The 10400-nt window shown below is 39.2% G+C and overlaps 1 protein-coding gene across 3 annotated transcripts in view; it reads right to left on the bottom strand.

The window, feature by feature from the left end:
* The window catches only part of VEZT (vezatin, adherens junctions transmembrane protein), a 97925-nt gene that overhangs the window by 13942 nt on the left and 73583 nt on the right, over positions 1-10400 (bottom strand). For 2 of the 3 annotated variants that reach the window (XM_069095180.1, XM_069095181.1), the window contains exons 10-11: positions 5477-5577; positions 4199-4406 (exon numbers count right to left, since the gene is read on the bottom strand). The exons of the other annotated variant lie outside the window; for it this stretch is intronic. In XM_069095180.1, coding sequence (XP_068951281.1) covers positions 4199-4406; positions 5477-5577 — 309 coding nt within the window. The remainder of the gene's footprint in view (positions 1-4198; positions 4407-5476; positions 5578-10400) is intronic. 3 annotated transcript variants of the gene reach the window in all.

Genomic DNA, 10400 nt, shown 5'->3' with positions numbered 1-10400 from the left:
CAGAAATATTAATGAAATAAAATCTGCATTCAAGATCAGCCACTGTACAAAGCACAATGCATAGATATGATGGATATCCATACGGCAGGAGAAGTTGTCCTTGTAAGGGAAATGGAGTGTTTTTTAGCCCCTCTCGATGTTAGTAGGTAGTGGGTCCCATTGCCAGCACTAGGAAGCCGGCCAGGCAGTCTCTCCTCCCAGCGGGAGGGGGTTAGTACAATACGATCTAATGGAGCATGGCTGAAGACAAAAACAATGTGCTTCTTGAAGAACTGGAGTCTAGTAATTTTTTGTTTTTTTGTGCAAAGCAAGTGTCCATTTCCAAAAAACATCCCTAAGCTGCAGTCGTTTCACTAGAGCAGCAGCAACAACACAGACAAAAATGGCAACAGCAGGCTCCCGGCTGGAATTTCCCTTTCTAATTCCACTCGGACTTTACCCCTGTAAGCAGAGATGAAAATAACTCTGGAAGATGCACAGACATTTTTCATGGGAAAGCAATTTATGGTACTAGCAGGTTTTTTTTTTTCCTATTTCCATTATTCTTTGTTTCCATATGCTAAACAAAAGAATGTTATACTTTCAAATGCAAATAAACATCAATAGCACATGCTTTAAAATGACAATTTTATTGCTATGGCTTTTACTATTATGGCAGCAAGAAAGTATAAGCTAAAAATGTTTCAAAATGCCCAAGAAAAAGCTGATGTAAGGTGATGTATTAAGCTATTTTTAGACTTCATAGAGGTTTTCATGGCACACCTGAATTAGCGATTTTAATTAGTTAACTGTTAACTGTGACTTTTTCCATCATATGAGTGTGAGGCATAAGGAAGGGGTGGGGACAGGAAGAGTGGAAGCTCATGTTCAGATGATTTTGCCTTCTAGATCACCCAGAAGATGAGAGTCTTCTGACAGCATCATCTTCCACCTGAATCTCTCTCCCTTCTTCTTTCCTCGTGGCCAAGGCTGATCTTCCCACCTAAGCTGTGACCCTCTCTAAGTGCTTTCCAGGACCCAACTTCACCAATCATTCCTGTATCCTTAACCTCTCTCTGTGTGATCTTTCATTTACTAAATAAATATTCAGGTTGCTTCTCCACAAAACTCCTGCTAGCCTAGCCAGTCACCCCCTTAAATGACCATTCTCCCCAATCAAATCTCTTGGAAAGTATGAGCAGCAAGCATAGAACATTTCTGCTGTATTCACTCATCCTTCAAAGCCAGTCTCCATCCCCCACCTCGATCCTGGCTCTATCTGCTCTCTCAGGTCACTGGCCATTGCCTTATGGACCAACCCAGTGGCCCTCAAAGTGTAGTTCTGCAAGATTGAAGTGGTTTATTTAACTTTTTACTGAGATCTGAATTAATTATTATTTCACAGGAATTAATTTTAATTTTGGGAATAGTCTGTATTGATAGACATAATTCACACAAACAAAAGCTCTTTGGGACGTCCTCAAACATTTTAAAGAGCACAAAGGGAAGCCAAGGCCAAAAAGTCTGAGGACTACTAGACCAGCCCCAAAACTTTCCACAGACTTCATTCTCCTTTCATGTTCTGTACTATCACTGCCGCCCAACCTTCTTTTTGAAATCTTCCTCCTCCTATGGCGGTAAATATTTCTGGGACTTCTCCTAACCCTTCCAGCTTACTTCCTGCTGCAAGCTCTTCTTCACCCCTAATTGTAGGTGCTCTTACATGTGCAGACCTCAGTGATCTTATCTTCTCTCTCCAAACTCTCTCATCTGTTCCTATGGTTTCAACTCTCACATCAATAGAGATGATATCGCAATCTAGATCTCCAGCCTGAACCTCACTACATTTTCTTTTTTTTTTTTTTTGGAGGGCAATTGAGATTAAGTAACTTGCCCAAGGTCACACGGCTAGTATTTTTTCCCCCTGTTAAGTGTCTGAGGCTGGATCCGAACTCAGGTCCTCCTTACTCCAGAGCCAGCGCTTTTCTCACTGTGCCACCTAGCCGCCCCTCCCTCACTACATTTTCAATGGTTTGTTGGACAACTCCACTTGGACATTCCACCAGTAAGTACTTCAGTCTCAACTTACCCAAAACTGAATTGCATCACATTTCTGTAAAACCTGCTTCCTCTCCTAAAAGAAGGAGCTCTTTTTGCTATTGGCACCCAAATTCTCTGGGTCACAAGTTTATCAGACTGTAAATTTGTTTTTTAGTCCTCTCAGGACCTAGTAAAGTGCCTTGTACATAGCGTGTCCTCAAACAACATCCACTGAATTAAGTGATCAGGCACCTTTGATTCCTCCAGTTCCCTGGCAAAGTCTTCTTTGGATCCGTTCCTTTCTCACTGGTCCCAAAGCCACCCCCTTCTTCAAGCCTCCTCTAGCCTCATTAATCTTCCTCCTTGTGGGGTCTCCTGGTTCAATTGGAGTCATATGTCACAGGCAGAGTAATCACAGCTCTGGCCATGCTGTTCTTAGGCTCAAACATGTTCAATGGTTTCCTATTACCCAAAGATCAAGCACAACAAGGTCTTCCCAAATATGGCCCTACCATTTCTATCCAGCCTTCTCTTCCAAGGTTCTCCCACACCTCTGCCAAACTGGGCTACTCACTGTTCCCCAAATATGCTCCAAATGGATTCCCCGCTGAGCTTTTTGAGTCTGTCTTTCTTCTGAATGGCCAGGGAAGAAGAGTGCCCCCCTCTCCCTGACTTCTAGTACTGGTTCCCAAGTTCCTATTTCTCTAGGAGGACCCATCTTAAAAGCTACTTCATTTATGAGCCTTCCACCAGGAGATGTCCTCTCTCCTTACTCTGAAGCCTTCTAATAAGTTCTCTGGGTCATCTACATTAGATCTTCAGCCTTAGAATACAGTGACCTATGTACTCGTCTTACCCCCTCTATGGAGTGTAGGTGCCTTCCTTGAAGGCAGGAACAATGGGTCTTAATCATCTATCTCCAGCAGCACCTAGCATAGTGCTTTACTCTTAGATGCTTGGAAAACACATGAATTGAGTTACAAAGGTGATAATCTGTACTAAAAAGGTGGCTAGAAGAGGATTCTGAGGATGTGGGTTAGGATTCTGGTTCTGAGATACATGATTTTAGTTGTTTTGGTGAAGTCATATGACCTTTCTAGAGGCCAGAGAGGAGCTATGTTAGAGGGGAACCAGACAATCTGGGGTTTCTTTACAGTTCTACAATTTCTGATGCTACAAATTATGGAGGAGAACCAGGGAAGAACTGAAGATTTTGGAGTGGAGGCATGAAACGGTGAACAAGCTGTTTGAGGAAGGAAGTCTGGTGAGGTGATGCATAGTGGGGCTGAGGTGGAATCCAGGTACAAGTTAATCAGGACCTGGGCTAGGGCAGGGAGAGTAGGAACAGGAAGCCATGTTACAAGAGGCACTTCAGAGGGAACACGCATTTGCTTTGGTGACTGCAGATGGAAAATGAAGGAGGGAGGAAGGAGGAAAAGATGATAGGATCCCAGAATCAGATGACTCCCAAGGTTTTGAGCCTGGGAAATTGGAAAATGGTAGTGTTATCGGTGGACACAAAAAATTCAGGAGGGGGACTTTGGTCGGAGGAATCTCCATGCTTCAGAAAAAGGTCAAAAGGTACTAGTTTTCAGATTCTTCATAGATATTCTGAAGTGGCAGGGAAGCATCATTTCTGCCTCTGCAGTTCACAGGATACTCTCATCTGTCACAAGGTTATATAGTTAAGCTCATTCTCTTGCAGCTCCAGCTTGCAAATGAAGGTACGGGGATAGCATGAATGGAGCCCTCTGACTACAGGCTGCTGTCATTAATCACACATGTGACTTCAGAGACCTGATCTCAACTCTTTTTGTTTCAATGGTAAGACCACGCATCCAGTACTACAGATAATTACCTTAACACTTGGAAGCTATATAGGATTCAAGACCTCATACTCATGCCTATATCTGAAAACTAAGTTACAGCATTTAAAATCTACAGTTCAATGCCTGACAACAAAATCAATTCTTAAGAATGAGACTAATTAGTGAAAACATGTCAACTTGGATTACTTTTTTTTTTACTGGTCATTATAATAGTGCTTATGTATATACTTACTGTAAGATCACCAAACTAAGATCACATATCACCAAAGAGACTATAGCTAAGTAAAGAGAATATGGCACAGGAAAAAAGTGCCTGACAAAGTTAAATAACTTTCAAAACTGAAGCTTACCATGATCACTAAAGAGAAGCTGCTTCCATTTCTGCCTCTCGGATTCTGAGGCTTTAAATCCCAACACTGATTTTAATTCTTGTAATACTCTTTTAGATTCCTCCCGCTCCCGCTCCCACCTCTGTCTGTCTTCTTGAGACAAATAATAAAAGTCATCCCGCCTGAAATCACTGTCCATGTCTGCATCATCCACATACGCTTCCAATTCCTGCAAATACACACAAATGCACTTTACACTGAAGAAGCAATTCATGTATTTCAAGGAAGCAATTTTTTGTACTCACGTTAGGCCCACTTAACTTCAATTTTGTGTTTTAAAAAGATGGCAAAGCACTGCCGCCCACCCCACCCCGCCACACACACAACAAATGAGGGTTTGTTTTGTAGTTCTGATCATTGAAGAACAATTTGGAGGAGGAGGATATTTAGCAGTGCAGGATCAGAGACTTTCTTCTGGAATACTTACTAGGCAAGATTCTTGCCTTTTATTATTATTATCCCTTTATTAAGGGGATTTATTCTGTGAAGCTTGGATTTAGTCAAATGGCTGGACTTGAGGTTCTACAGGGCCATAGTTTCCCCACCCCTGGGCAAGACCAGACAGAAAAAGAGATGTGGTAGACATTTTAACAGCTTTAGCTGTAACCCTCAGCTTTGATGTTATCCACCCAAATTAAATGTATAAACACCAAGTGGCATGACAAGAGCTGGGAAGCACTTGGGGTATTAGTTACCTCTGGGAAGTGGACAGCTTTCCCCTCTTAGCCCATCTTTAGAGATTTATTAGGAGGAAACAAAAGTGAATGCCAAATCACATTCACAAAAAAAATCATCTATTTTACACTTAACATTAACTAAAACTATATATTTTTATCTAATAACGTTCCATTCATTATTTTTGAGGGTTTCTTTCAAAATAGATTTTAAAAAGAAAGATCTATTGAGCTGAGGACTTAACTTCAAAAACGCAAATGTTAATTATACTGGCACAGTTAACTAAACGTCCCAGTGGGAATTGTGGAGCTCAAAAAGCAAGCAGTTTGGCCCGGCTCATGCTGCTACAGGAGCCCTGCTGTGGGGCACTGAGTTCATCTATTTGCCCATGGCCACTGAGCCCACAGACAGACAAAGGGGCTGCACCCGGGTGGTCCTGCCTCCAAAGTCAGTGGTTGTGCAGGACACCCCAGTGCCTCCAGAGTAATGACAATGTTTTAACAGCTGTGCTGGGGCAGAAATAGATTCAGTCTCTTAATGAGCACAGATTTCTCTGTTTCTTACCTGCTCTTCAGGTATTGGGTCCTTGTCCTCAATATGCAGAGCAGGCTGTGGCAAAGGAACTGTGGTACAGTGTGGGGTTTCACATGCTACCTCAGGTTTGCCTTCAGAAGGGCAAATGAGGAAAAGAAATAGGTCATTTGGAATCTGGAGTACCTCTGATGACAGACAGTCTTGGGGCAATTCTATGGATCAAAATTTATCTTCGCAAAAAGATGAAGAATACAGAAACTGTCAACCACATGGCATGCATTGTGTATGGAAGCTTTTCTTTCTTTCCCATTTGCTAGAATACCTACAAGCTCAAACATTCAACACTGTTTAGAACAATCAGGGGCATAACATTTTAAAACATTTACTCTTACTGGATCAAAATGCCAGAAAGAAAGGATTCTGCTTCATGCCCCTTTCCATAGCTCAAAGCTCCCTTCTTCCACTAACTGTGATGAACTGGTAATTTTAGGAGCATTCTCTCTACTGAATGCAAACAGCAATCCTATGTTTTCTCATCTGTGCAATTCTGGCCCTTAAGTTAACATATTTGACAAGTGCTTAGCACAGTGTTTGGTACATAGTAGGCGCTTAATAAATGCATATTCCTTTCCCTCCCTTATTTCCATCCTCTCAGAAGCTATAGCCTAACTGCTAGGGCACATCTGATCCATATGATCCCTTCTCCAGAGAGTGAATAGCGTATTCAGAAGCTTTACTGATTAATACCTTCCAAACAGCAACAAGGTGTGCTTGCGTTGATTAGACTAGCTTAATGCTTAATACTGGGCCCAGGGTCCTATTAAAGGGAAGCTTCAAAAATGTTTGTTACCACATATCATTAGTAATTACATATGCATTCCATAAAAAGGTGGCAAATTCCCAGCTCTCTATTGTGCTCTCACAAGAGCGAGGAAGTAGCTTTGGTAAGAAGCTTTTAGGAAATATTTAAGATCATCTTGTTTACCTGGAGTGTAGAATAACTGACCCAAAGAAACAGGCAATTCTAAGAGATTCACTTGGCCTCGGTTCACTTTTTTTTTTTTAAAGCAATTGGGGTTAAGTAACTTGCTCAAGGTTACACAGCCAGATTTTTTGTGTGTGTATGTGGGTGTGAAGTTTCTGAGGCCGGAACTGATCCCAGGTCTCCCGAATCTGGGGCCGGCACTCTTATTCACTGCGGCACCTGGCCGCCCCTCTCAGTTCACTTTTCTATGTTCCATTTTCAATGTTTATGGATTGAGCTATGATTATTTGAGCTTTCTTAAAGACATAACAGAGATCAAAGGAATGGTGACTCCTACATCTGCACATGGTTCAAGATGTTAATATTTCAGATGAAATTTTAATTTCCTTCTGCCAGCATTAACTGGTCAGTCCAGCACTTCTTAAAATGCCTGGTTGTTTACCATGTGTTTTGAGAGTGACCAAAAAGGGAGTTAATTATACTAAACTTTTTGATAATGAGAAATATGCCACTCCCTGGGGAGATTTTGACGGCAAATCACCTTCAAGGGAAATCCAAACCAAAATTTCCAAATTTTGAACTCATTCTGAGATAAGAGAAGTAGGGGTAAAGAAAATGGTAACAAGGGACTCTAGTCATACTTTTTGTAGCACTAAAAGTGCTTTGTCTTAGTAACAAAAAGATGAACCATTTAATGTTTCACATTTGAGTTATTCATTATGTGACGGTCAAATAGGTTATTTCCAACATTGGGCAAAAAACCTTTTGCTCCACTGCTGAGTTACATATAAATTTTGTAGAAATTACCAATAAAAATTAAGCAATGAAAAAATGGCAATATAAAAAAAATGTATAACTTATAAATATGGCAGAAAAAAGTTTTAAATACAGAGCGGGGTAGCTTCTTGGGGGCAGGGCCCATTATTTATTCATCTTTGCTCACAAGAGAACACCTTTTAGAAAATGGATGTTATCAGCATAATAAGTGTGCAAGGTAACATATTAAGTAGGAAGCAAGAGGAGGTGAGTTTTTATTGAATGCTCTAAGGAATGAGAAAATATGAGAAACCAGCATGTTTGACCATGAAAGCGCTAAAAGGGTTACCATCAAAACTTCCAAGTCTTCAATTGAGAAGACAGCAAAATATATGAGATACTAATTAAAACTAACCCAAGCACTTGAACATATTATTTGTTTCAAAACTGTAAGATCAGATTGTCCTAAGAGAGAGCAAAAAATATGTGCTAGGCATTCAGGTTTATAGCTTAGGGAAAAAAAATGTGTATCCATATGATTGTAAATAAATACTCTATAAAATATATGAAAGAATGTTCTATAAAAGCTGTAATACATTTATTAAACCACCTTCCTATTGTTCACCTCAGCAGTACTGGGAATTATGCTATAAATAAGAATTAAATGTCTCAAACAAATAAATATACATTTTCTGGGCATCAAAGTTTAGCACATAGCACTTAAATTATGACAGATTTTAAGTTACATCTGTTTGTAACAAATTATTTCTGAGGGCTGACAGTATCACTCCGTAATTATAGGGTCTCTCCACTCCTATATGATTTTGGGGGTCCTTTAGCACTCTCCTACTACCAAACCTCTTCCCTAAACAACTTGCTAAAGGTCCTAGAAATCCCATCGTGAACTCAGTGAATTTAATAAGCACTCACTACATATAAGGCATTGGTCTAGGTGCTGGGGATATGATAAAAAAAAAAAACCAACAACAGTCTTTCCTTATCCACAAGAGAAGTCACTTTTTAAGATTATGGCATCTTTTTCTTCCCATCCTTCTCCCCTCTCCACAGATCAAAATGCTAATGTTAACATGAATATATATGTACCCATTATTACCTGAGCAGAAAGATGAGTTTTATGAAAGGGGACCATGGCTTGGCAAAATGTGAAAGTGACTAAATGGAACCACAGCTCAAGATGCTGGGGAGCTAGGCATTTGAGAGTCTAAAGGGGTGAAGGTTAGAAGGGCAGAGGGCAGATATTCCTTATGTTCACACTTTTGCTTAGGAGTGGCCCTGGGTCAAATTTTGAGAAAGAAAAGATGATGCATCAAATTAGACACATTAACTTACTGAAGATAACAAAAGGTAAGAGTACAGATAAAAATAATTTTCTAATATTGAATAATTTAGCAATGTCATGGTAACAGTGCTTTTTACCATAACAAACTGAAGTGGATATTGAGTAACTAAAGATACGAAGATGAAAAGATAGATTAGCCTTGGAAACTCATAGCTATATTCCACTCCATGTTATCTATTTAATTCAATAAGCAGCTCAGAATTTTTAAGGACAGCTAGGTGACACACTATATAGAGTGCCAGGCTTGGAGTCAGGAAGACTCCTCTTTCTGAGTTCAAATCCAACCTTACTAGCCGTGACTCTGGTAAGTCACTTCACCCTGTTTGCCTCAGTTTCTCATCTTTAAAATGAGCTGGAGAAGGAAATGGCAAACCACTCTAGTATCTCTGCCAAGAAAACCCCAAATGGGGTCATGAAAAGTCAGATATGACTGAACAACATGATGGCAAAAACGGTTTTCATTTATATTACAAATGCATATTATATATATTTTATACAATGTATCTTATATTATATATTTGTACTGCAGAAGTAAAATGAATAAAAATGGTTTTCCAAAGGGAAATGTAAAGTTCCCATGTTATCTTTGCCCATGTGCTGATAAATAAATGAGTATACTGATTAAATACACCAAAGGCTTCTATAAAATGTACTCAAAAGCTCCAGGACTAGGGAAAAGAAATATATCTAATAGTGAAAATTTTGGGGTATGCTCTGAGAAAATGACAAACTTGTACCTTAGGGGAAAAATGGCTGACTAGTTATATTTTGGATGTTAACTAAAATAGCAATCTTGAAACAAGTCAAGACACTAGTTTCCTGTGACAAATTCATAAAAGTTTTCTGACTAAAAGCTTATTCAGTTTGGTGAAACATTAAACCTAATGACATTGAATTACCTTCAGACAAACTGATGATTAGTAGAAGGAAGATAAAATCCTGACTAGTCTTAATAACTCCTGAAAAATGTGAGCCATCATGGGTCTGACATGAGTCAGACCAAAATTTCATGCCAACCAAATACAAAAGAGAAAATAAAATCTTGGTGAGTCATACTATCAGGTACTGCTTAGAAGAAAAACTTCTTTGTTAAGTACAATCAATCACATTTAAAGAAGATGAAAATGGTCAAATTTAAAAGGAGAGACCCTCAGTACATCAATGGGTCCATGATCTTGTCTCTGTGGCTACTCCCTCCACAGATACAGATTGCAACTCTTCAATGCCCTCCTCTTTGCTTCTTGTCCAGGTTTTTTTTGTAAACCTTCACAGGATATCCATGTAACATGCTAGTGGGCTTCATTTGGTTCTTTTTGGTATTTTATAAGCACCTCACTCTTACTATGTGACCAACCTGGCTCCTTTTCTATTAAAAAAATTCTGAATGAATGGTGGATACAAATAGAAAATAGCACTACCTATGGATTAGATTTGAGTAGATGTGGCCTAGGAATGTTGTCTTAAGTTCTTTTTCCCCCTTTAAAATAATGTTTCTTTTTTCCAAGTCTTTTTCTTTTTACCAAGGAGAGGTAAAGAGATCATAAGCCTACAAAATATAATAATTTAGACTCCTACAAGGCATTTCTAGCAATTCCTTTCTTTTAAAAAAATTTTTAAGTTAATTTATTTTTAGTTTTCAACATTTACTTCCATAAGTTTTAAATTTTCTCCCCCTCCTTCCCCAAGATGGCATGCAATCTGACATAGACTCTACATATACATTCCTATTAAAATTCCTATTTTCATATTGGTCATGTTGTATAGAATTATAACGAATGGGAGAAACCATAAGAAAGAAAAACAAAACTAAACAAATAACAAAAAGAAAATAGTCTGCTTTGCTCTGAATTCAG

The sequence above is a fragment of the Petaurus breviceps genome, unplaced genomic scaffold, assembly GCF_028583685.1.
Source record: "Petaurus breviceps papuanus isolate PSGF00001 unplaced genomic scaffold, PetGlider_PUasm1.0 225, whole genome shotgun sequence".
NCBI classification, from domain to species: domain Eukaryota; kingdom Metazoa; phylum Chordata; class Mammalia; order Diprotodontia; family Petauridae; genus Petaurus; species Petaurus breviceps.
This window is presented reverse-complemented; position numbering and strand designations above follow the sequence as displayed.